We start from the raw sequence: 27,394 nt of genomic DNA, 5'->3' as shown, positions 1-27,394 counted from the left end.
CGTTTACAGTGCTAATACTGCCACTACTAATGATGAGAGGACTGACCTCGACCCAATCCGATTGTTCTGAATGAATTGGAATGCTGACAGTTAGACGTTATCACACAGCATCATTAGCCAGATTTTATGTGCCCATAATTGCACGTTACAGTGAGGAAAGCAGGAAGCAACAACTTGACTCTGAACTTGTGGTTGTTCTAGAGAAAGACCTGGTGTAATATTTAGTGGTTGGAGGTTCTTGGTTCTGAAATCCCCTGGTTATTCTCAGAATTGCTCTTTGTATAGTTGGGTAACGTGGACTTCAGAGAACCCATGAGGAACTTGGTTTCATTATGTCTCGACTGATGACTCTCTGTAATAGTCTGCTGCTTGTTTTACAGCTTTTATCAGAGCGAGGTGGATCCGTCATCCTGAAGAACTTACTGCCGCGTGTATAAAAACCTCGGCACAGTGGCACAATGAGCAATTAATGATTTGATTTCAACAGCCGTGGTTTCCTTCTGCAGTAATCGTACGCGGTCCCTCGGCTCAGAAGTCCGGGCCGCGCCTTCATGCACCACGGGCTGCAGGTCGAGCTCCGCAGTGATACGGTGATGCTATTGTTCCGTGGCGGGTTTACTGTGGCACAGTTGAAAGGACGGTAATAAAGGACTCGGTTCTCATTCATCTCGTCAAGCGTCTGTCAATATGTAGTCGGAGCTGGTTCAGCACGTCAGACTGGTTCTCAAGAGCAACAGATTAAGTGTAGCCCGAGGCGTCCAGGAATCACAATTAACATTATTTTACAACCAGACGTGCTTCCAAAAAGAGCTAAAGTTTAAATACATATCATTTCATCATTTTAAAGATGATTTACTTGATGTACCTGGTTTTTTTTAAATATATATATATTTTGGGCTTATTACAGTAATTATTTTGCAGAGATCGTTTCATTTAGGGCGACATATTGAAATTTTTTCTCTCTGTCTCAGGAAATCAGTCATTTAGTGACTCACATGACATTTAAAACATGATAATTCGCCCCTTTAACACGCCGTCACTCTGGAATGTTCTCAAATCACCACCCAGTTTAGCCAAATCCTAAATAGCATCTTATTTAAAACCTGTGCTACACCATATAGCCAGAAGTATCACATCTGAGCTGTATTGTTATTTATTTAATTGAGATTTTAAGGTGACGTCTTCCACTTTGAATCCATTCATTACAGGTTACCCATGATTCAACAGTTTAAGTTCAATATCAAACACAGTCACGGCCAGTTTAGTATCTCCAGTTAACCTGACAGCATGTTTTTGGACTGCAGGAGGAAACCAGAGCTCCCGGAGGAAACCCACACATACACAGGGAGAACATGCAAACTCCACACTGAAAGGACCCAGACTTACAGTACTGTGACAGTATATTGTCTAAGCAATTGAGGGTTAAGGGCCTTGCTCAAGGGCCCAACAGCAGCAACCTGGCAGTGGTGGGGCTTGAACCAGCGACCTTATGATTACTCATCCAGTACCCTCACCGCTAGGCTACAACTGCTCCACCAGGGAACCGAACCCAGGACCTTCTCTCTGTGAGGCGACACACCGAGCTGCACTCAAAATGTGACTGATCCACAAATACATTTATATTAATAAATACATTTAATTTAGTGATACTCAGGATGTACTCAATAGATGAATCGATCACATGATAAATTGTGTTCATGCTAAACCGTTGATTTAAAGACCCTTGGATGGATGTTTACTCTCGGCTTGGGTTAAAAATGTCGCCTTCAGAAACTTGCAACCGTTTGTAGTTTTGCAAAAGCAGCGACTCGCTAACGATTTAGTTTCCAGTTGTTATTCGAGTTCAGGGATTTGAACGTAGCAGCAGATCTTGTGTAGAACGCTGCACTGTGGAAAGTCTCGGCGGTTAGCAGACAGACGCAGGGTGCGAAACTACGGCCGAGCCAGACGTCTGCGAGGAAGCAGAGAGCGGCTGCGGATGGAGATCAGTCAGTGACAGATCCGCTGTGACCACATGCAGACAGACATGTGGATACACACCATACACGCCGTGTTTACGTTGTCTGACACATGGGGAGACCACAGGAACTGAAAGCTGAGGTGCTATTGCAAGTCTCGCAGTCGAACCGCGTCCGATTTTTCTGATAGACTTTTGTTAATCGCAGCATTAAGGAGGATTTAAAAGGTGGAAAAAAGTTGGAAAACCCCTTAAATGAGTGTGACGTGGATGATGGCTATGAAATAAGAAGAGGTGCAGACGCTTTCCAGTGGCACGTTACTAAAATTCTGTAATTCTATAATGTATATAAAGGCCGAGCCCAGTTAACCTTGGTGTTAAGTGAAGATGGAAGAAGAAACATGACTTTGAAATTGGGTTCATTATTGAGACACATGAAGTGAACAATTTCCATTTAGCACGGTCATGTTGGGCATACACCAAGAGAACAAAACAGGCCTGAATGCTTAACAAATAACACCTCGAGGAAACTTTGGACCAACGTGTTAATCAGCAATTTATCACCATCATCAAAGCACCAATTAAAATAAGATCTTTTAGGAAGACGTTTCCCTCCCCAGTACAGTTCCTGAGACTCGACGTCAAGGTGGCCGACCGTCTCACCACGCCACTTAAAGTTGTTTATTTTGTCTTTCTGTGTATAAACCCACAGGCTGGTTAAATCAAACCTATTTAGACTGGCCTGTCTGTCCACTGCGCGCCTGCCATGTGGCACGACGGACTGAAGTCGAGCTTCTGTAACGCTGACCAGACTTAATTCTACACACGCAGCCCTGCGCTCCCTCACGGTTTTGTTTGTATGAACGTGTATGGTGAGCTTTTCAGCACCTCATAACCCTTGAGTAATATAATGAGCCTATAGAGCCCTGAGGGGCCACTAGAGAAATGTTGTGTGCTTGTAGAGGTGTGGAGAGGTGCTAGAGACGCCCCGCTACGCTCGACATTAAAGAAAACGCTGTAATTAAACACACAAGTGGCTTTCACACTAAAGCATCAGAACCAGTTAGCTATTTTCCACCAGTAGGGATAAGTGGCCACCAGCACCAGCGCTGGCGGGAAGACGCGTGACTGGTGCTGCGGTTTTAAGCTAAAACAAGGATCCCAGTTTCACCCAGTTATGTTTTAGCGAGCACAACTGTGTTTCAGTATGATGTTAGTAGCCGTGTTGACCAGCAGGGCTGTGCTCCAATCCACATCAACTGAAAGTCTAAGATTCAGGGTTTGAGTCTCAGTGAAGCCACCAGCCTGAGAGAGGGAAGGTCAAATGCCTCCTTGCTGCTGTGTTCAATTCCACACTGACTGTGTGGATCACCAGTACTGTAGCAAGGCTGTGTTCCAATACACACTGACAGTGTGGACCACCAGTACTGTAGCAGGGCTGTGTTCCAATACACATTGACTGAGAGTCTAATGCCATGTACTGTGTACAGTTTTTATGCAGACTGCTGACCACTAGGGCTGTGTTCCAATTTACTTCTACCGATTGGACCACCAGTACTAGCGGAGCTTCACACTGTGTACCGTGCTAATGAACATGAATTTGTTTCAGATGCATTCTATTAGATGTGCTGACCGACAGGGTTGTGTTCCAATCTCACACACCAACTGTGTAACCCTGTTAGGGCTGTGTTCCAATCCACATTGACTGTGGGGACCAGCAACATCGTAGCAGGGTGTGTTTAATGTCACACCATGTTAATGAGCATGAATCAGTTTCAACTGCATTCCATTAAACAGGGTTGTGTTCCAATCCCATGTACTGTCAGACCTGTCAGCATTACCTACCAGGAGTGTGTACAGTTCTTATACACTGACTGCTGACCACCAGGGCTGTGTTCCAATATCACACCATGTAATTTTTCCTTACTGTATATGCAGAAGCTAAATGATTACGATCGTTTTACATTAAGCTCTACACTATACGCACCCACACAGTGAATACAAAACTGTGTTAATGAATCCCTCACTTTTAATGAACACTGAGTACACGATTTAAACACATCTACAAACTGCTTTCCTCAATGCTGAAAACAAACCGAACACCAAAAACCGTCCAGTTCGAACCACGCTCAAATTACTTTGCTGTTTGTGCAGACAGCAGTTCCTCTGTGATTAAACCAGTTCCCCAAGTGTCTCATGTTTGTCTGTCTCGTGTGGTTTGTTGGGACTGTCGGGTGATTAAGTGTCTTTTTCCAGTGCTGACGCTAAATCCTGAAACATCCTCCTGGGACAAAAAGACTTCGAGAATGAAAGTTCTAGAATGTTATGTATTTTACGACTGAATTTAATCAGACAGACAAACAGCTAGTTTGATTGTACTCATCACATGAACAACCCGAACTGCACCGAGTGCTGAAAGGAAACCTTTTAGATGGTCAGATGTAATCCAAGAACCAGCAAAACCAGGTCTGCCATAAATTCTAGGCTGCTGGATCATGGGCGACACTGTCCACAGCCACCCTGCACTAAATATTGTGACACGCTTGGAAAAGAGGTGCAAAAAAGAAACCTGCTGCAAAGTAGCTACATGGTTAAAGAGAAACAGGAGGCTTCGTTGTTGTAGTAGTATCTAAACACATGGCAGCATAAAGTTTGCATGACTGTGGGAAGTGACCCCATGTCTAAGCAGCTTCTATAGAACTTTCTACTCCAGCAATATATAATCTATTTACTATATGTATGCTTTTGGCCCAGCAGTTCTCCAGAAAGATCAACACATCAACTCATTAAATGTGTCTACTGATTACAGTCACAGATAAAGAACGTCTGCAGAAATCATTATAAGCAGAACGCTGCCACGGCACAGGTCAGTTATAGTGCATTAAACGGTTTAAAGGTGCTCATGAAAGTAACTTGTGGTGTTTCACTGGTTCTTGCTTCCAAAAACTGGAACATTGGAGGATTTATGCTTCCTCAACGTGTTTCTATTCAAACGATCCCCTCCTGACCTTCTCTTAGTGTCACACTCTGTATGAAGTTCCCTGAAACTCAGCAGGTTCACTGGGGTGTGACTGTTACTCACACTGAGTCTGGAGAACCTGCACCTGCTGCACCCACCCAAACGCACCCCCCTGCACACATATAGGTGGCCTATATCTCACTGCATGTACACTTGTGTGTGTGTATATACTCTATAAGGAATGAACTCTGTGTGTGTGTGTGTTTATATAAATATACACGCACACACATTATTCTATACAGTGAGAATAATGACACAGAATGAGTGTAAAATCAACTAGCTGTGTGTGTGTGTGTGTGTGTGTGTGTGTGTGTGATGTGAAGGATGAGGACTGTGGCAGCTGGAGCGTGGCTTTCTGCTCAGTCTGTGTGGCTCCTGGTTGGGGGGCAGCTGTAACCAAATGTCCCTTTGTGAGAGCACACAATAGGAAGTGTGACTGTTGGCCCGGCTCACAGAGCGCTATTGAGAGCGAGAGCCGGTGAATGAATGAATGTGATGCTGGGACATGAGAGAGGGGAGGAGAAGTCTTCTTGAAGGAATGAAACCCTTGTGTGTGTGTGTGTGTGTGTGTGAATACTTGTGATCATTTTATTATTCTCTCATTGTAGCTGCTGCCTCAGTAGCCAAACTCTTCAAACATACTGTATAATTCTGTAGCTCCAGATCCATAAAAACAAAGGATTCATAGAGGCTGCGTCTCAAACTGCATACTTCCATACTGAACAGAGCGAGAGCAGTTAGTGTCCGAATACGTAATGTTTATTAAACAGTACTCAAATAAGTACTGGGGTGACCTTCTGCCTGGGCAGATATTCTTGAATATGCAAACATGGCACACTTACGGTCCGATAATCTATCCCATAATTCAGTGGGAACGGCAAAGGCGTTCGTAGTGAAGAAGAAACGTTATCAGTAGCTTTGCGGAGGACGACGTGTGGCGTTGGTAAGACGGTGGACGTAGTACGTCTGAGGTTGCACGCATACTACACACTTACGTACTGAAAGAGTGTACTGCTTTACTGCCTGAATCTAGTACATACTGTTTAAGTATGCGATTTCGAACGCAGCCCTAGTTATTTCATTTTTGCTGCTACAACAGCTGCCGCTCTTCCAGCTAGGCTACTATATTTTGGAACGAGACTCCTGAAATTTGCCCCAGGTAGATCAGTTAGCCCAGAGAGCCTTTGGACACTGAGCACCGATACTGGGCGATAAATAAGCCGAGGGGGGCAGTGGTAGCCTAGCGGTCAAGGTACTGGACTACTAAGCAGAAAGTTGCTGGTTCAAGCCCCACCACTGCCAGGTGCCACTGTTGGGCCCTTAAGCAAGGCCCTTAACCCTCAATTGCTTAGATCGTTTACTGTAAGTCGCTTTGGATAAAAGCAAATGCTGAAAATTTAAATAAAGAATCCAAATAATTTCCTTCCACACTGACTGAGCTGTTCAGTTTATAATTAAAACATCAATTTCATTCAACACCACAAATGCAGAATCAATATGAATGTTAGATTTTATATTTTTTCACAGTAATGTGTCGTCTTTGTTCCTGCAGAAGAACACATTTTGGTGCAGCGGAGCTTCAGCTCCTGGTATAATAATAATTATAGTAATAACAACAACAATAATAATCACAATAATAAACTACAAGGATAAAAAAGAAGCTTACCTCAAACCTGCAGTAAAATGACTGACATGTAGGAACACTACTGAAAGAAATTACATTAGTGACTGATTCATGAATTTCTATAAGCAGAATATTTGAAATATTACCAACACTGGGCTGTACATTGTTTTGTAAACCTGATGATATAAATAAATCAGACGAGCCCTCTTTCACTTCTCATCCAGGTTTATTTTGAACAGAAATTATTTGACATCGTTACAATGTTTAGAGCCGGAAATGAAATGCGAATGAAGCTGATGTGTATTACTGCTCACTGAGGATCACTGAGGAGCGACGTGGAAGTTAAATCAAGCCTAAAAATCATACAAAAACGTGTTCTGTAGACCAGCGTGTGTGCTCGCCGTCGAGTCTGAATTCTTGATGCAAGAGAAATTTCCGTGAACACGAACCTGCCGGTGGAGGTCGTGTGTGTGTGTGTGTATATAAACGCTCACTGAGCACTTCGTTACCGTGTATGCACGTTCGTTTACAAGTCATGAGCTACAGTACATCTACTATACAGCTGCACTTTGTGGGTATACAATTATTGACTGTAGTCCAGCTGTAGCTCTGTACACTTTGTTACTTCTTCCATCCCATCTATTAAGGGAAAGCGACCCATAGGACACTTACTGACCAGAACTTGGGCTGGTTGTCCATTATCCAGTTTATCAGGTGCAACAGTGTAAACAGTGCACATACTGTTTACATTGACTGGCCACTATTAGGAACACATACCCTGTTATGCGCAATCGAACTGAGGTGTTTTTAAAATCCCAACAACACTGTTACACCTAATACACTCATACGAGTACAACACACACTGCGATGTCTTTACTGACCTCGTAAAATGTCCAATGCCTAAATATGCTCAGTGGAGGTCTAGTGATGGATGGAGTAAACCCACAGGCTATAGACAGTAATTGTATACCCATCAACTGTAGGCCAAGGAATGAATGTACATACAAGGTCAGTGACCGTGTGTGTTCAGGTGAGGGCAAAACCCAACCCAACCCAACCCAACCCCTGCCCCACCCACCAACCCAATAAAATTAAAAACAAAACAAATAATTAATAACAGAAGCAGCAGACGACTCAGCTGCTCTCTGAAAAGTTCCTATAATCTCCTTCAAAACTGATACACGCAGCGTACATGACTACATGCAGACTGGCCTGTGTTATAATACACAATTACAAAGCCTGATTAATGGACAGTTATGGGTTATATAGTGTTATAACATCTGCAACTTCACATATCAATTTCTTCAAAGTAAATACAGGTTCTTAAGTGACGGATCGCAAAACGTCCACTGCAAAATATCAGAGCGTCGCATTTTTTTACTCATGCTTTTGTCTTTTTTGGTCACCAGGGCAATAAGTAAAACACAAACCAATCTAAATTAAAATAAAGCTATTAAAGAAATCGCCATGCACCTGCTAAATAACAGGATTTAGAAGGATGCATCCCAGATCAGATCATACGTCAAAACGGGTATTTTGAGTCAACAAGAAAAGATTTCACTGCTTCATGTCAACTGATTTTTCTTCCAATGTCTCAAACCTGTGCAAAAGGTTCTAGTTCTACCCCTCAATGTCACACATATACTGTCAAACTCACAATAAAAAATCAGTAAGATAATATAATACATTATAATAAAGTTATAATAAGTTTACACAGGATTAAAACCTGAATACGACACACACACACACAAAAAAAACCTGAACGACAACAAAGAGGCTGGGAGCGGCACCCCCAAAATACACACTCTCCCATCGGGCAGGTCTGATCTGGATAAGAGGGGCGAGGTGTGTGTGTGTGTGTGTGTGTGTGTGTGTGTGTCTGGCCTTTTAGTCTCCAGTGGCCATCTGCCATCCAGTCATGCCGCAGAGCTTCGTGTGTCTGGCTGAGCGCGGTGCAGTCTGTCTGCTTGACCCCGACCAGACAACCCCGACGGGTGACGGTGCAGCGGGGAGAGGACTCACGAAACAATGACACACACACACGTCTGGAGAGGGGGAGGAAAGTGAGGGTGCAAAAAGAGACAAGGACGGGCAGGATAGGTCCACGGTTGGCACACGAACATGAAAAGAAAGCGAAGCATTCGGCGTGTCCTTGTAGGTGCGAGTGTTAAGAGTTAAGTGAAGTTTGGTCTTCTTCATACACCAGTCGATGTGTGTTTACTCGTGTGTTCTTGTACGCGTGTGCAGCTGCTTTTGCGTGATGATTCATTAGCTAATGCGGCTCATGTTTATGCATGTGTATTTCTTCATGTTTATAATGTAATAGCGTCTGGAGTGGTGTCTGCAGCCTATCATTACCGGCCATACATATTCATCCAGATCTGCATGTGATTAGCCTTTCACCTTCCGCCCCGGGTTTAAATCCTAAATACGTCTGCGCTACATCCATCCGAGCCATTTATGCGCTCATAAAAGCATCCGTTCAATTATACGTTCATCCATTGAGCGAGCAGTACGCTTCATACACTCGACCATCTAAGAATCCATCCATCGCTCCATTTGGTGCCTACTGGAAGCAGTGGGTGCAACATTGCTTACTCCAATGAAGCAATTCAGAGCAATTTAGACCTTTAGCATGTCGAAGGGTCAGGGAAAAACCTCCTTACAGTGACCAAGAGGGAAGTTTGAACCCTCTGAACCATACTGTCACCATACTGGATGATCATGAAGAAATAATAAAGATGCACCAGCGTATTAAAAGCTTCAAATGACCCACAGAACCCTGGACTTGCCAGTTACCTATTCGTCTATAGCTTATAACCATTAATAGTTACCTACCCATAGATCTATGGTAATCATTCATCCATCCATTCAGCTTTCCAAACACTCTAACCCATCCATCCATCTATTAATTAAGTCATTCAACTGTATTTCCAAACATAACCCATCCATTCATTCAAACGTTCAACCGGTTACACATTTTTTACATCTATCCATCCAGATACAGAATTATCCACTGATCCAGCTGTTCATCACAATAAATCATCAATATAATTGATGTGTAATGATCATGTTAACCATTTATACATCCACCAAGTTACCACACATCTGTTCATCCAGTTACTCGTCCATCCATCCATCTATACATTTAACCAACCAGTCATCTGTACATCCATCCTGTCATCCAGATATCCACACATTTTCTCATTTATTCACTGGCAAATTCATCCATCTCCTAGTTATGAATTAATATATTTGCACATCCATCCATCCATCCATCCAATCATCCATCCATCCAATCATCCAAAACCTCAGCTATACGTGTGTGTGTTAGTGTGGTTGGCTGGGGGGCATCACATGATCTGGTGGTGGATGATCCATTGGTAGTACTGAATGCTCAGGCCTCCAGGCGGCTCTACTGAAACGCACGTTTGTGCCTGTGTGGGGTCATGCGGTCAGTTTTTGGATGGTTCTGTTGTAGTACTGTGCGGTCAGATCCTCCAGCGGGCTCCACTGGTGAGCGTGCAGCTCGATGACCTCCATCAGCAGCGAGCGCGTGAGCCGAGACTCTGACGGACTCAGCATCTTATCCCTCACCGCGGCTAACAGCTCCGTCATCATCTCCGGCAACTGTTCCTCCAGCAGCCGGCCGGCGCTCTGCAACTGAGACACACACAGCAAAGAGAAATCATCACGAGGACGTGCTGAGGGAGGGAATTACAGAGGATCGTACGGATACATGTCCCTCCGTTCTGCTTTATTTATTTAAAAAGTAAAGCTCGTTTTTGTTGAGCTCCTATAGAGAGGAAGTTAGAAGAGGATGAGTGTGAAGACAAGAAAGATACGAAAGAGAAAAGAAAAAAGACGAGGCCTCGGATGAATACATGCCCTCGGAAAGGAAAAGCAAGGGAAGAAAGGTCAGAGGTCATGTCTGCGCGGTGGATAAGAGCGAGCAGAGAGACGGCGAATGCTAGACTAATGGAGGAGAGCGAGAAGGCAGAGACGGATGAGGGATGAGGGAGGGACGGGGTCAGATGTCAAAACGACGGGAGAAAACGAGGCTGGGCTGCAGTAACAGATGCCATTCTATGAGAAACTGAGAGATTAGCAGATGTTGGTCTAGAAGTGAGAGATTGATAAAAGAGAGAGAGAGAGAGACAGAGAGAGAGAGAGAGAGAGAGAGAGAGAGAGAGAGAGAGAGACTCCTGTTAGCCAGACTGTCTGTCTCCTTCTGATCCAGTTTACTGGCTTTTTCTCTCCGCGCTGGAGGAGGGATGTAAAGACGCTCATCTGTCTGGAGCCACCCGCTCTACCCTCAGCGCTGCGCTAATGGCTCAGCCGTATTGTCTTCGTTTGGGCGTGGATCTATCTGTGTTTGCGAGAGAGTCGAACTGCAGACCTGCGCTTCTAGCGCGGCTAATTTAGCGAGTTAGCTTTGATAAAGGCTATCTGGATAGATTTATCAGTCCTGGCATGAGATACAGGATCCACCTGACTGTGGGAAGTGAGGAGCGCTTCTGAAATTAGCTTTACAGTTAACGTATGTAACGGTGCTGCCAATCAGCGGGAGGCGAAACGGAATTATCAATGGAATAAAAACAGACAAAATAAAACAGAACAAGTTTTCATTCAGGGAACCGGCAAAGCTTCTTTACAAAACCCAAATACATTGTTAAAACATCAATTCAATAATTCTGAGTCCTTACTATCCGACCATCCAGTTACCCAGATACCCAGTCCTCTAAATATCTTACTATTCATCTATCCAGTTACCCAGATACCCATTCCTTTAATAACCTATCTACTAATCCAGTTACCCAGTCACCCATTCCCCTGATTACCTAACATTTTATCCATTCAGTTACCCAGATACCAATTCTTCTAATCACCTAACTACCCATCCATCCAGTTACAGAGATACCCATTCCCCTGATTACCTAACATTTTATCCATTCAGTTACCCAGATACCAATTCTTCTAATCACCTAACTACCCATCCATCCAGTTACAGAGATACCCATTCCCCTGATTACCTAACATTTTATCCATTCAGTTACCCAGATACCAATTCTTCTAATCACCTAACTACCCATCCATCCAGTTACAGAGATACCCATTCCCCTGATTACCTGACTATCCATCCACCCAGTTACCCAGATACCCATTCCCCTGATTACCTAACATTTTATCCATTCAGTTACCCAGATACCGATTCTTCTAATCACCTAACTACCCATCCATCCAGTTACAGAGATACCCATTCCCCTGATTACCTGACTATCTGTCCACCCAGATACCCAGACACCCATTCCTCTGAATACCTATCTACTAATCCAGATACCCAGACACCCATTCCTCTGAATACCTATCTACTAATCCAGATACCCAGACACCCATTCCTCTGATTACCTAACTACCCACCCATCCAGTTACCTATTCCTATGATTACTTGACAGTCCATCCAGTTACCCAGACACCCATTCCTTTAATTACCTGACTACTCATTAACACAGTTAGTGTGAAAGTTTTGGCGTGGCACTATAACACACATGTACCTTCTTCTTTACCGTCTGAATTCTTGATGCGAAACATAAATTATATATTATATGAAATGACACGATACAGGGATGCTAGAAGGGCCTGAAATTAACACATGCCACCCACAGACTAAATTGCTGGGTAAAATCTTTGAGTCATCTGCCACCTCAGCAGGTGAGTCTGTGTGTTACTCCAGTACAGAGGGTTTAACTGGTACCGGGTCATGAGCTGATGGGTACCAGAGTTCAACATCTCAGTTTATCTTAAACTGCTTTACATTTATGAAATAAACAGCTTTCCGGGTGATTAATGTGCTAAAATTCTGAAGATAGATGCTTATTTACTCGGTTTATACACACCTCAGTGATGCACCAAATCTTTTACATTTAAATTTAATATAAAGAACTTCACAATCAGGGTTGAGATTTTTAAAATTCTGTTTACACTTCCTGGCTTCTTTATTAGGAACACACACACACCCTGTTAGCAGTGGTTGTATTTAAGTACAACACACACTCCCATGTAACACACACACACACACACACCCCCAAATAACAACCGGTTAGTGAAGGGGGTCCCTTGTGACTGTACAGCTCAAAAGATGAACTACATTTAGTAGGTGTGTATGTACATTATAACCTGTCCTGTTGACCGACCTACACACCAGCCCACCAAATATCTTTGGGGTTGTGATATGCAATATTAACAGTGTTTGGAACTCATGCTTCTAAAGAAGGCAGAATCAGGTGGTTTTACCATTAAAAACCATGTTTGGTACCTTAAAGAACATTTTACATTATTAGCCCTAAAGAAATGAATGTGAGATATTATTTCTACTGGATAATGAAAGTTACTTTATTACTTTACACATAAATGTTTGGCATTAAGTAATTAATTCTTTGTAGCACAAACTACTTTAGGAACATCATATTACATTAATAACCTTTTCTGTCACCTTACATTTGAAGGAAACTCGTTGCATTTCATATCGCAACAAATTTAAGCGCACCACGAGAGAACGTAATCCAAATCCCTAATCCTATTAGCTGCAAGAGCTAAAAAGCCCTGACCGACAGTCAATACCACACACACGCTCTCTGGCACTGAGGTGTAGAATAAACACACCATCGTGAGTAATAAAAACAGTGTATTGTGTGATTTTAATTCACACATAAAATAATAGCTATATAAATTGTATAAATAATAGCAATAAAACATGGCAGGACATTTAAAGAGGTGATTTATGGGTACAAGTTGGGACGTTAGTTAGTACAGGTGTTTCAGACAAGGATCGGTCAATGAGACCAAACCTGATTCAGCTCACAGCAGAATATTTCATTATATAGATAGATAGATAGATAGATAGATAGATAGATAGATGATAGATAGATAGATGATAGATAGATAGACGATAGATAGATAGATAGATAGATAGATAGATAGATAGATAGATAGATAGATAGATAGATGATAGATAGATAGATGATAGATAGATAGATAGATAGATAGATGATAGATAGATAGATAGATGATAGATAGATGATAGATAGATAGATAGATAGATGATAGATAGATAGATAGATAGATAGATGATAGATAGATAGACGATAGATAGATAGATAGATAGATAGATGATAGATAGATAGATAGATGATAGATAGATAGATGATAGATAGATAGATAGACGATAGATAGATAGATAGATAGATGATAGATAGATGATAGATAGATAGATAGATAGATGATAGATAGATAGATGATAGATAGATAGATAGATGATGATAGATAGATAGATAGATGATAGATAGATAGATAGATGATAGATAGATAGATAGATAGATAGATAGATGATAGATAGAAAGACAGACAGACAGATAGATACTTTATTAATCCCGAAGGAAATTAAGGCCTCAGTAGCAAGTTACATAAATCACTACAATAGTACACACTACAGAGATTCACATTGTACAAACAAGTATCTGTATAACAGGACCTGAGGATTTGGTTTTAAAAATACACAAAATTTAAATCAAAGCATCAAATGTTTTTAAATCAAGCTGATATGAATTTTTGACGTCGTGAAGTTTGAAGTTCTGGACATTTTCTATTCATAGATTCCTTTATTTAACTATCAGACCGTGTAGCAGAGCTAAAAGTGGACCTGATAATTATCTGTGGACCAGAAGCCTAGCAGTTTCAGTCCAAAAACTACTCGTGTCACCCCTCTGTGCCCTGTGCATGAAGAAAAAAAAAAAATCAAACCCTCAAAAACCTAAAACGTTGCAGTGACTGTTTTTTATTTTAATCGAATGATCCCGTATATAGAGGTTGCAACAGCAGATCTGGTCCACAAACCAGACGTTGGACGCCCATCCTGATGCGACCCTACTATTTCTATAACGCTGCCTTCAGTGCTGTCACGTGGGTGTCTAATCACACACACAAAGTAACGTGACTTGAGTGACTTAAGGTTTATTAGCTCCTTTTTTTTCCTGGCCATCTCGTACACATGCTCAGTGGTGATCATCTTCCTCCATGAGGTTTTCAGTAGTGTTCTGATGCACACCATGGCTTATCAAACTTATCGAAGTGACCCACATTTTGTCTATGATTTTTACTGTGACCCAGGCAGCACAAACAATGCATCAAAATGAAAAACTTAATTAATAAAAATTGTGGCAGTCTGGGTGGTGACTCTACCTGGTTTACTACCATTTCTTGACCTGCCCTAACTGTTCTACATGAAAACACATTTCCATACCTAAAAAACCCCACACATGCAGAAATCCTGCTGATGAACCACTGCCTTTCTGCTCTTCTGTCTGATTCTAAAGCGCTTCTGTACATTAAAGGCTTTTCTTGATTCGCTTGTTTTCACAATCAGACAGCTAAATTAGACGCTGCGCCACCGAGCTGAATGAACCCCTGGGTTCGACTCACTAAATGAAGAGTTTGTGGGACATCACCTCATGCGAGTTAATTACTGATATCTACCCTCTTATAACACAGCTAACTGCACCGAGCGCCGGGGCCCTCCTCCCACTCGCGGGCCTGATTATGGACCCCGAACTTACCGGTAACATTTGTGTGTGTGTGTGTGTGTGTGTGTAAGTGTGTGTGTGTGTGTGTTTGGGGCCTGGCAGAGACCTAATTACACTGTGAAAGGTAATTAGATGTAATTCAGTCTGCTGGAGACGTGGGTAAGGCTGACGTCAGGGTAGATGGCACTGCTCTAGTGTACCAACTATACGCTCGGGTCAGAAGTCTGTGCTCACTATTGATAATCTGTTATTTCAATGAAAACCAAATTTACCAGGAAGGGTTTTGTGCCTGTCCTGAGGTGCAGGGACTTTTCAGGAAGTGCTGAACACAATAATCAACTATAAATAACAGTAAAATAACTCGGTGGAGTGGACGCAGTGTTTGTACATCAGGTCCTGCAAATGTTTGTACTGTATTGATGTTGGAATCATTAAATACGTCTTCATTACATGGTACATTTTGGGTCTATCTGAAAACCTAGTGAGCTGCCTTGCTGCCTGCTGCCTACCTGATCAGCTGCCTCAGTAGGGAGGATTCTAATAAGACATGGAACTCATAAGGCAGATTATTTAGATGCAGTTTTAACACAGTTAGCTTCAGGCTATTCAAACCAACGGGCTGAGGTGGCACAACCCACTATCATGCCAGCTAACGTCTCCCTCCGTGTACCGAAACGATTAAACTTGGGGGTTTTACTTGATTTGTAAAGTTGCTCACCTCCATCGAACAGCACAGCACCGCGTCTTCCTTCACCTCCACCGACTCGAGCAGCTGAAAACACACACACACGCACACACACACACACTGTTTACAAACAGTCACAAAGATTTAGCCAAAAATTCAGAGATTCTGGCGAAATGTAAGTTTTAGGTCAAATCGGCTGTGAACACAGGATTTTTATCGGACACTCGGCATCAAGTAAATCAGCTTTGTGTCCCCTATATTACAAGAACGTTAGTTCTTTTTTATAATAAGCTGTGAACCGACCTTTCACCCTGTGTGTGTACCAGAACAGCTGAGAGACTGTAAGGATTATGAGCTCGTCAGCTAGCTGTTACAGTCTCGTCGCTACGCCGCACGATAACTTCTGCTTTTGATTTTCCTCTTTTCTCTACATACAGACCACAAAGTGACAGACTCGAGGAGATAAGATCGGGGGCGCGGCGCTAAACATAAACGTGATGAACTGCGTCTGTCGCTGCAAACCTTCCTGCAGGCTCGGATCAGCCGTAAAACTTCGGCGCGAGCGGGAAGTAAGAACGATCGCATCAGATCTACAAATCAAAGTTCAAACAGAGGGAGGAATTTTATCACTTAGCGAACGCCGAGTCGCAGACCAAGCACAAGAATCTCGAATTTACATTCAATGATGTGTTTTTTAATTGAAGATAATATTAACACTAGTCTGAAAACACAGACGATGCATCCACATGAAACACAAAAATAAATACACTTAATACATTTACATTTTCAGCGTTTAGCAGACACTTTCATCCAAAGCGACTTACATTATACAGTCTAAACAATTGAGGGTTAAGGGCCTTGCACAGAGGCCCAACAGTCGCAACCTGGCAGTAGTGGGGTTTGAAAAAGCAACCTTCTGCTTACCAGTCCAGTACCTTAACCGCTACGCTACAATTGCCCAGACCACAGCAATAAAAATGGTGCCAATCGAGGCATACGAGAGCCTTTTCCCGTCGGGGCGGGATGGGGGTGGTGAGGGGGTTTAAGTGGCTGTGTGTGTATACCCTGTTCATGAGAAGCTACAGCGGAATGACTTACAGAGCACCAGGCTTGGAAAGCATTCAGGCACTAACACAGGCAGCTCAGGGCGACGATCAAAGGCCAGACGGAAAAGCCTGGATACTGTATCCCAAAAATGGCTGACAGGAGCTGGGTGTCATTAAAGGGCCAGCGGAACGCCGGAATGTCAAACCTCGTGTAGTTAAGCTGCCTCAGAATGGCAGAAACGTGACGATGAAGTGAGCTGAAGGTACATTAAGTGTCGGGCTTGTACTCACATATGTAAGCCACTCATGAGTACAGTTAAATTAGCTTGATGCTAAACAGGATAATGCAAAACGATGGACCAAACAGAATAAAATAGGTAAAAATGATAGATACGTGTAGATATACTGGCCTGACACTATGGACTGGTTCTGAACTAATAAGGATTTTAACATCATGTTTAACACACTTTGGTTACATTCATTTGTATCTCCAGAAAACCTAAGTGCAAGTATTTGTTCTGTGGGAGGAAACCGGAGCTCCCGGAAGAAACCCACACAGACACGAAGACAACATGGGAATCGAACCCAGGGCCCTCTGGCTGACCACTGAGCCGCCGTGCAGCCCCCTAAAATGATAGATCAGCATTAGACCCTCAACTGATGGAGGCATTTGACAAATATTGGCCTGAAAAGCAACGTCTCATACAGGATCTCAGAACTGGTATTTAATTGAGACTGGTCTGAAACCATTAACCAACATGTGTTTTATAGTTTCAGTATTGGAACGATGGACTGAGAGAGATCATAAAAATGCATTTTATCAAACCTACACAATTAAAAACACCTTTAGTAAAACATGAGATTATTTTTAGACAATATTTAGCTTTATATTGGATGTGAAGTAAAACGCTGCGCTTGTGCTCAGAAATCTCACGGATATCGCTATATTGCCAAAAGTATTCACTCACCCATCCAAATCATTGAATTTAGGTGTTCCAATCACTTCCATGGCCACAGGTGTATAAAACCAAGCAAGGTCCACAAAGACGTGGATGAACGAGTTTGGTGTGGAAGAACTTGACTGGCCCACAGAGTCCTGACCTCAACCCGATAGAATACCTTCGGGATGAATCGGAGCGGAGACTGTGAGCCAGGCCGTCTCGTCCTACATCAGTGTCTGACCTCACAATGCGCTTCTGGAAGAATGGTCAAGAATTCCCATAGACACACTCCTAAACCTTGTGGAAAGCCTTCCCAGAAGAGTTGAAGCTGTTATACCTGGACATCATATTAAACCCTATGGATTAAGAATGGGAGTCACTCAAGTTCATTTGTGCGTGAATGCAGACGAGCGAATACTTTTGGCAATATAGTTTATAAAAGAATAAATAAGAAAGAACTACAGCCTGTAAGATAAGAGATGTAGAGCCACAGCAACCAGCGTAGCATGAAATTTATGTGTATGTGTGTGTGTGTGTGTGAGAGCTCTGTAGGTCTGGTGGTCTGTAGTGACTGAAGTGGTCTCACAGCGCCGGTCTCTCGTGAGACAGCTGGTTTATGTCGGCTCTGAGACCTTCCCATGATGACTTCCTTGAGTGCAAAGTTACGACTAGTCCCACGGCTAGTCAGCTCAGGTTACACACACACACACACACACACACACACACACACACACACACACACACACACACACACACCATGCCTTTAATCTTCGACTAAACAAAAGCCAGGAAGCCTAAAGCGTATAAAGCTGATAAAACTTCCTGTTAATGACAGTGAATTTGTTCTCAGCAATAATATTTACTTCACGAGCACACTTAAGTCGTGTAGCTCTGCTGGACCGGAACAAAAAGCCATACAAGTGTGACGAGACCTGAACCTCATAAAACAAAACCATACATTTACACCAACGTCAAAGTACAATCCCACAGCCGAAGATTTGAATCTGTGATACCGGTCGGCTGGGCGCCCTCTAGCAGCCACGATTGGCCTCCAGTCTGCTGGGTGAGAAAGACCGGACTAAAGGGTGGGGTTGTCACCCAGGACTAAAGGACCTTGGTCACCCAGGGTGACTGTACAGAAAGTAGAGGAGTGCAGAGGTGGGGGCGTGGCTCTCCGTACGTGAAGCCGACCTCACACACAAATCCACACAAGTATGGAGGAATAAGAAGGGATTGGTGGACTGCGCACACGTACATGCCCTCCATGGACGCCCTCGGGGTCCCCGGCAATGAATTGGCTAAGCTAAATTGTGAGAAAAGTGCATGGGGGGGGGGTAAGATGCAAAATAAAGTACAATCTCATCTGGTTTGGTGAAATGTAGTCAACCTCAAATCTACTCTAGTCAGTCAAGAGAGTCACCCAGTGTTAGCTCCGTGACCTAAAAGAACTGAAAATGTGATCAAGTGTCCTGCGTTAAACATGTATTTAGTTTTTTAAATGTTTGTCTATCCATAGCATAATCGGGATGATCCTCCTGCTCCAACATCAGCGTCTCAGAGCTCGTCTGAAGGTACCTGTCAGCATTTTATGCGTTTTTTTCCTCCCAGTTTCTCCCAATTTACCGTAGTCAGTTTGTCTTCCACTGCTGGGGGATCCTCGATTCTTTGCAGTTGAGGAGGGTATTTTGCTGCTCACGCCTCCTCCGACCCACGCACAGCCCCTAACGGAACCCTTTTCCACTCATGCACTCTGCACAGACGCCTCTATACGCCAATCGAAGTCCTTACACAGCGTTTTGAAGACCCCGCCCATGTATTCCGGTCATCCCTTCCTGCAGGCACTGCCAATTATGCCCGCTAGGTGGCGCCCAGCGACTGGTGGCAATGCCGAGTTTCAAACCATGGAGTTCCGAATGTTGGTGCTGGTGTGCTTGCGGAATTTTCCGCTGCGCCACCTGGGCGCCATTTCATGCATTTTTAATGCTTTAAAGACAAGCTAGCAGCTACAGTTAATCATAATTACAAATGATAAATTAGGACAGAAATAAAAGCCAATACTTAACTGCAGCCCCAAGTTAATAATCTTGTTGCTGTGTGTGTGTTTTTTAAGCAGGAATTTTTTTCTGAGACCCCACAATAAAGAAATTAGAGCTTCTTGGTGTGTTTTTGACTTTAAAACAATCCTCATGCTTCCAGCCCAACGCAAAATCAGCCAAAACAGTCTAAATTCAGCAAGTGAGGGAAATGATTTAGTATAATAAATATGGTAATGTCAGCGGTGCCAGGTGGGCATCTACACGGAGCTGATTGGCTATGACTGAGGAGTGGGGGAATGACCAAAGAGCATAGCCCTTGAGAGGTGCACTCATCAGTGCGCTCTCAGTGCCGGTCCCTTGCCCGGATTAAATAAGGAGGGTAGCGTCAGGAACCCGGTGTAAAAACTGTGCCAAGTTTATATGTCTGCAGCCAAAAGAAACGAACAAAACAATTATCCAGCCTGTGCAGAACAAACCAAACCGGTCTTCTATCAACATGAAAAGGAAATGTACTTTCATTCATTTTTCTTTCCTCAAAGGCAGAGTTTCCACACCCACACTGCTCAGCGCTCACCTGTCATGTAGCTACACATCAGAAACCCACACACACCTGTTATTAACAAACCTGTCCTGCTACTCGCCAAACACACACACATACACACACACACACACACGCCTCACCTGGCTGCCAGACAAGCTGCCATGTAAACACCATGTAATATTATACACACACAGCTTGTTACAACAGCCAAGCAGATGTCAGAGCCAAATGGAATCGAATCCATCGGATTGGCTGAAAGAGCTGCTTTCTGATCGGACACAAACGCACACGCACACTTTACCCTCTTTACCTGATGCTACTAGATCTGTACTTTTATCGCATCACATTTAGAGCTCTATGAACTGTGTAGACATGGTAGCTTCTAAATATCCCCAAAACATCAAAAAAAACTTTTATATAAGCGTAACTGTAGATGTTTAGAAGTTTATTGGTAGAAGTAAAAAGACTAGATTGTTTTAACCAAATAATTCATTAATTGCTGTGTTCATCTCATGACTTGGTATAAATGTACGTTTTATATCTATTTAAATTTGTGACATTTAGCTGACGCTTTTACCCAAAGCACCTTACAATTATGACTGACAATGCAAGCAACTGAGGGTTAACCTCATATATAACCTCATATATAAAGGGTCTGAATAATTTCTGTCTCCACTGTATGATAATTGCTCCACTGTAATAATTTTGATTTAAATTAATGTCATTATTTAAATGACACTACAGGAATTTGCTGCACGCGGTCTGTACATTTCATAATGATGTAGCATCTTGCTAGAAGCAGCTCGCGTACGTGTGTGTGTGTGTGTGTGGATTTTATTATACAGCTCTTCGTGGCACTGTGCCCTTTGCTCCGGGATAAATCCTGCCGAGCTGTGCTGGTGTTAATGGCGTAAAGGGTGTCAGTGGAATGTAAGGTACTCTCACACCCCCCATTCCCGAGGGGGTGGTAATTGGTGCCTTCTGGGCTCTGCGTTCTGATAGGCTGATGAGCAGAGACAGCGGGAGTGCTGCTTCTTTAGTGTTTCTTCGGGTTTTAAGCACAGATTTGTGGGTGAGAGCCGTTTTAATTTCACCCTGCTGTACCATATGCAGTCACGAGTACACGGGTAAAGAAAGGAAGCGCTCCGAGAGGGTGTGAGAGAGCAGGCAGACAGATTTGGAAAATGAGAATATGCTGAAAGACAGTGCGGGGTAGGGATTTATGCAGGAGTGTGAGTGGGATGTGAGTGTTGACGGCCTCGTTCAGTGTCGATCATCTGTGTACGGTAAACTACCAGCTAACGCCTTGCGCACACTACTCACATGTCGACTGTAGGGTCTGGTTTAAAATGGTGTAAAGTACACTTTGTAGTTCTACAATTACTGACTGTAGTCCATCTGTTTCTCTACACACTTTTTTTTAACCTGCTTTCATGCTGTTCTTCAATGGTCAGGACCCCCACAGGACCACCACAGAGCAGGTATTATTTAGGTGGTGGATGATTCTCAGCACTGCAGTGACACTGACATGGTGGTGGTGTGTTAGTGTGTGTTGTGCTGGTATGAGTGGATCAGACACAGCAGCGCTGCTGGAGTTTTTAAACACCGTGTCCACTCACTGTCCACTCTATTAGACACTCCTACCTAGTCGGTCCACCTTGTAGATGTAAAGTCAGAGACGATCGCTCATCTATTGCTGCTGTTTAGTTTGAGTCGGTCATCTTCTAGACCTTCATCAGTGGCCACAGGACGCTGCCCACGGGGCGCTGTTGGTTGGATATTTTTGGTTGGTGGACTATTCTCAGTCCAGCAGTGACAGTGAGGTGATTAAAAACTCCAGCAGCACCAGCACAACACACACTAACACACCACCACCATGTCAGTGTCACTGCAGTGCTGAGAATCATCCACCACCTAAATAATACCTGCTCTGTGGGGGTCCTGACCATTGAAGAACAGCATGAAAGCGGGCTAACAAAGCATGCAGAGAAACAGATGGACTACAGTCAGTAATTGTAGAACTACAAAGTGCTTCTATATGGTAAGTGGAGCTGATAACATGAACAGTGAGTGTAGAAACAAGGAGGTGGTTTTAATGTTATGGCTGATCGGTGTATTTATATACTGTAGATGTTTCGTTTTGTCCCCGTGTGGTGCTGAGTGGTAGTGACCAGGTACCTCTCTTAAGCAGGTGTAGATGGGGTAGACGAGCACTCTGAACGGTTCCCCTGTGCTGCTTCTCATGGTGCTGAACACCTCGCACAGGAAGGTGATGAAGCCCAGCCAGCTCTCCACATCGGTCCGCTTCAGCTCCTCTCTCCGCGTGAAGTCCTTCTGCACAGAGACAAAAGCCACAGAGGACGTAATGAAGCATGAGGGTGCTACATGATCAGGGTCATAGTGTGTCCGGTGCCACCTGGAAGAGCGCCACTGCACCACAGTGTAGAGAATTAAACTTTCCCCAGTTCACTTACAGTGCAGAGCTGCCAACGTACCTATCGCATGCTTTTGGAAAGTAAGAGGAAAGTGTTGATCAAACCTCACAGACCGTGACAAGGGACTCGGTTTCATTTTAAACTTTAAATCTAAATTTGAATTTAAATCTTTAAATCTTAGGTGGATTAAAATACCCCAGGATAAAGAAAAACCTTCTAATCCTACATAACTTACTGTTTAGTCTTCGAACATGTTCAGTTAATTGACTCGTTTCTAATTAAAAGTTTCAAATTCAGACTGATTAATTAATTGGCGTCAGTGCAAAGTATTCTTATAATTGGTGTTTATAATTTTGGTGTATAATTTGGGTTCGAATCTCAGCTGTGCTGTCGGAAAAGGGATATAAGAAAAATGATAATTAATAATTATAATAATAATAAGTTGTATTTATATAGCACCTTTCTTATACTCAAGGTCACTTAACATACACTTAACAAAAACAAAGTTATTATAGTTATTAAAAAGTAATTCTTATTGTTTTATATATTACTAATAATTAAAACATCTGGGTGAGGACACGTTTATAAAGACTGTACTAGCAGTAGTAGTAGAGGCTGAGGCGTAGAACGTAGGTGAGTGAATACCTGACTCATTTCCGTTACATAATTGGAGCTCGGTGTGAGTACCTGAGGTAAAAATACCTACAGAGAGAAAATGAGTCGACTGCAGGTTACTGTGTTGTGTGTGGAAGTGCCGTTCTGTCCTACTACAGCTCATAAAGATGTGATACGCTTCTCTGACGATGCTCCTCATGTTCTTTATGATGTTCTCAGAAAGCAGAACCTTACAATAATGGCCTTACAATAATCTTAAATAAGAGTGTGTTTGTGTGTGATGGGGCTGAAATCTAGATAAGAGAACGTGAGTGTGTGATCAGTCCTCGGCGAGAGCAGTTAGTGGGATCCGCTCGAAGGCTGAATAGAGGATGAAGGCAGAGTGTGTGACGCTACAGTGAGAAACAGGACTCGCACTCACTTCCCTAAAACACAAGACATTTAGCACCTCACCACCACGCCGTGGAACTGACGCGTCAACTCGCCCACAGCTGCCAGACAGAGGACTGAGTGAGAATATTTCATTTCTACAGAAGACTTTACAACCAACCTAAAGGACAAAAAACATTTATAATTTAAGCCTCTTTCAAAAGTACACTATATAGCCAAATGTATTTGGACACTTGTCCATGAACATGAGCACAAGTGCCGCTCCCCTGAGAAGGCTTCTCACAAGAATTGGAAGCATGTCTGTGGGAATTTGTGGCTGCTCAGTCGAAAGAGCATGCGTATGGCTGGGCACTGACAGTGCGCACAGCCTCAGTTGATGTTCTAGTTCATACCAGAGCTTTCTTCATGACTTTATGAGGCTTAATGTGTACACAGGGGCACAATCATGCTGGAACAGGTAGTTTAGGGACTGCATCTGACAGTCCGGACCAAAATCTGGTCCGCACAAGACAAGCACAAGCTGACAGTTGGATTTTTCTTGAACCTTGGTAAGAAACTACTGTTCCAACTACTAACAGCGGAACTGTAGTAATAATCACCAATAATGAATCAAATGAATAATCTATACGCAGTATTTTAAGAGAATTTCAGTTTTACAAACTAAGCACGAACGGCCGATTTTAAGACCCCCGCTGCTTTGGCAAAATTGTAAGCAAATGGTAAAAAATATTGAGGCTGGCAGAGGAAGAAAAAAAACCCAAAAACAGTTCTGAAGGTAGAGCGAGTCTTGCAGCGCAGCATGTGGGATGACATTTAGTGCGGAGCACCGACGAGGAACCCCTCCGAGACAGACGTCTATCTAAAAGACTGCAGCAGAAGGAGAAGGTGGGCTGGTACTGAGCAGACGTCAGGAGAAAGAATCGGATAAAACGAAGCTGATATTCAGTGTGACGGATTACAGTCGTCTCCTTCCATAAATAAAAAATTAAAAAAATCACAATTCTGGTGCTGGATCTACTGAAAGTGTCTAATCTGGAACCATTCTGTTCTTATCATCTAAAAAGAGCCGGTTCTCATGCAGAACTAAAACTGCTTTGGTTCTAAAAAAGGAAATGCTGTGAAACTAGAAGCCGAAACCTCAATTCAAAAGAAATAAAAGAAAAAGTAAATATAGAGAGAAGTCCTGAACCTAAATGCAGAATTAATTTAATTAAAATATACTTGTTTATGACAATACTTCAATACTTTTGTGTTTATATTAATATGTTCAAGGTCAAAAGAGGTTACACCTGTAAAAGTTATGTATTGTATATGGTAAAATATACTTGTTTATGACAACCGGAGCACCTGGAGGAAACCCACGCAGACACTCCACACAGAAAGGACCCGGAGGTCCTTTCTGTGTGGAGTGTCTGCGTGGGTTTCCTCCAGGTGCTCCGGTTTCCTCCCACAGTCCAAAGACTTGCAAGTGAGGTGAACTGGGGTACAAAATTGTCCATGACTGTGTCTGACATTACTAACCGTGCTGTTATGAATGTAACAGAAGTGTGTAAAACAAACACACTTTCGTTACATAAATTATCTTAATAAATTATATACAATACATTACTTTTACAGGTGTAACCTCTTTTGACCTTGAACATATTAATATAAACACAAAAGTATTGAAATATTGTCATAAACAAGTATATTTTAATTAAATTAATTCTGCATTTAGGTTCAGGACTTCTCTCTATATTTACTTTTTCTTTTATTTCTTTTGAATTGAGGTTTCGGCTTCTAGTTTCACAGCATTTCCTTTTTTAGAACCAAAGCAGTTTTAGTTCTGCATGAGAACCGGCTCTTTTTAGATGATAAGAACAGAATGGTTCCAGATTAGACACTTTCAGTAGATCCAGCACCAGAATTGTGATTTTTTTTGAATTGTGATATAAAACCGCTCCACCTGGGAACCGAACCCAGGAGCTTCGTGATGTGAGGCGACAGTGCTACCCACCGAGCCACTGTGCCGCCCTCCATATAAATTTAAAGTGAATATACACAGTGGAAGTACATCTATGATTTTTTCCCTTTTTTTAGTCACCACTGCTACAGACCCTGACTGAGACACCCCCCCTCTGACACTACATGGAAACCCTGGTGAAAAACTGGTGGGTGATAAGAAGTGGCCTCAGACTGGCCACATCTCAGATGGTACTTGTAGTGATCTGGCTCTCCTTGACCAGATTACAGGGTTGTGCAAGCGACAGAGGATTAACAATCAGGAATTGGAAATGACTAAATTGTTAGTCCAACTGCTATTGTTATTGGATTACTATTATTGCTACAGCACATGTGATAATGTAAAGTGTGTGTGTGTGGTCCTAACACTGAGACGTGAACCCTCACCTGTAACATATTGAGCAGCAGCGAGCGGAACTTGGTGCCCTCCACCATAAAGAGCGCCATCCTGTCGCAGAGCTTGGCGGCGGTGGCGGCGAAGCCTCGGTCTCGGACGGCCTTCCCGTAGATGGTCTGGACGATCTCGGTGAGCGTCTTCTCAGACTGGGTCGAGCTCTGCGCCTCCTCCATGAAAGTGGTGAGCTGTGCCTCCACGCCACTGTTGTTACTCCTCATGTTGTTTAGAATCTCCAGCAGCTTGTCCATGTGGTTCCTCTGAGGTCCGGGCCTGGTCACGAGAACCTCCTCCTGCCGGTAGGAAAAGGAAAGTCACGTGACCTGGGATACGACCGCTTCTCGATCGTTAGGGAGGATTACAATACAGAGCAATGTTAAAGTTATGAGTTGTGGCAGCTTTGACCATAACACAGTCGATCAAGTACAGGGTTTGCACTGGAGTTTATAATGGTTTGGCTTTATACAAGCTGCATTCCCAAATAAAAGTGACCACAAACCATGCTGGGTGCTACCTGGACACTTCTATGATTTTCGACCATGTTAACACAAGTGCACTTTCCCCCCAAATTTCCTCCCAATCTAGTCGTATCCAGTTCCCCAACTTGTATTTCTGCCTCTACTGCTGCAGACCTTCAACTCCTGATCGAGGAGGGCCGTGAGGAACGCACGCCCCCTGCAACAAGTGTGCAATAGCCAAACGCTTCTTTTCACCTGCACCATGTGGGTTCACAGAGAGTCAGGCATTGATCATTATCCTCCGTCACTGTGCAGCCGCCATCAGCCAGCAGAGGTCAGAATTGCAGCGGTTACGCCTCGGACAAGCCAATCACTGTCTGTCAGGTCAAGTCACATTTATTTGTATAGCGCTTTTTACAGTAGACACTGTCTCAAAGCAACTTTACAGAATCCAAGGGCGACAGCAGCAAGGAAAAACTCCCTTAAATTACAGGAAGCAACCTTGTGAGGAACCGGATTGGTCTGTGTTGGCGCCTGGCTGGCCGTTAGCTGAGAATCAAATCTCGAGATGTCCCTAGAATTTTGTTTTTGTTTAGACCAGCGTTTACTACCCGAGAGCACATGTAGTATAAACGGAGGGCTTAACTGAAACATGTGGCTTCCTTTAACTGGT

At 43.2% G+C, this 27,394-nt stretch overlaps 1 protein-coding gene across 6 annotated transcripts in view; it reads right to left on the bottom strand.

Moving 5' to 3' along the window:
- Window positions 1–7,690: 7,690 nt before the first annotated feature.
- ctif (CBP80/20-dependent translation initiation factor) overlaps window positions 7,691–27,394 on the bottom strand; it is a 126,153-nt gene continuing 106,449 nt past the window's right edge. For all 6 annotated transcript variants that reach the window (XM_063011533.1, XM_063011531.1, XM_063011532.1 and 3 more), the window contains 4 exons: window positions 26,257–26,556; window positions 22,607–22,762; window positions 15,898–15,951; window positions 7,691–10,263 (listed from right to left, as the gene is read on the bottom strand). In XM_063011533.1, the coding sequence (XP_062867603.1) occupies window positions 10,048–10,263; window positions 15,898–15,951; window positions 22,607–22,762; window positions 26,257–26,556 (726 nt within the window). In that variant the 3' untranslated portion in view covers window positions 7,691–10,047. The remainder of the gene's footprint in view (window positions 10,264–15,897; window positions 15,952–22,606; window positions 22,763–26,256; window positions 26,557–27,394) is intronic.

The sequence above is a fragment of the Trichomycterus rosablanca genome, chromosome 16 (genome assembly GCF_030014385.1).
Source record: "Trichomycterus rosablanca isolate fTriRos1 chromosome 16, fTriRos1.hap1, whole genome shotgun sequence".
Taxonomy (NCBI): domain Eukaryota; kingdom Metazoa; phylum Chordata; class Actinopteri; order Siluriformes; family Trichomycteridae; genus Trichomycterus; species Trichomycterus rosablanca.
Note: the sequence above shows the minus strand (reverse complement) of the source record. Positions and strands in the feature narration are given on the sequence as shown.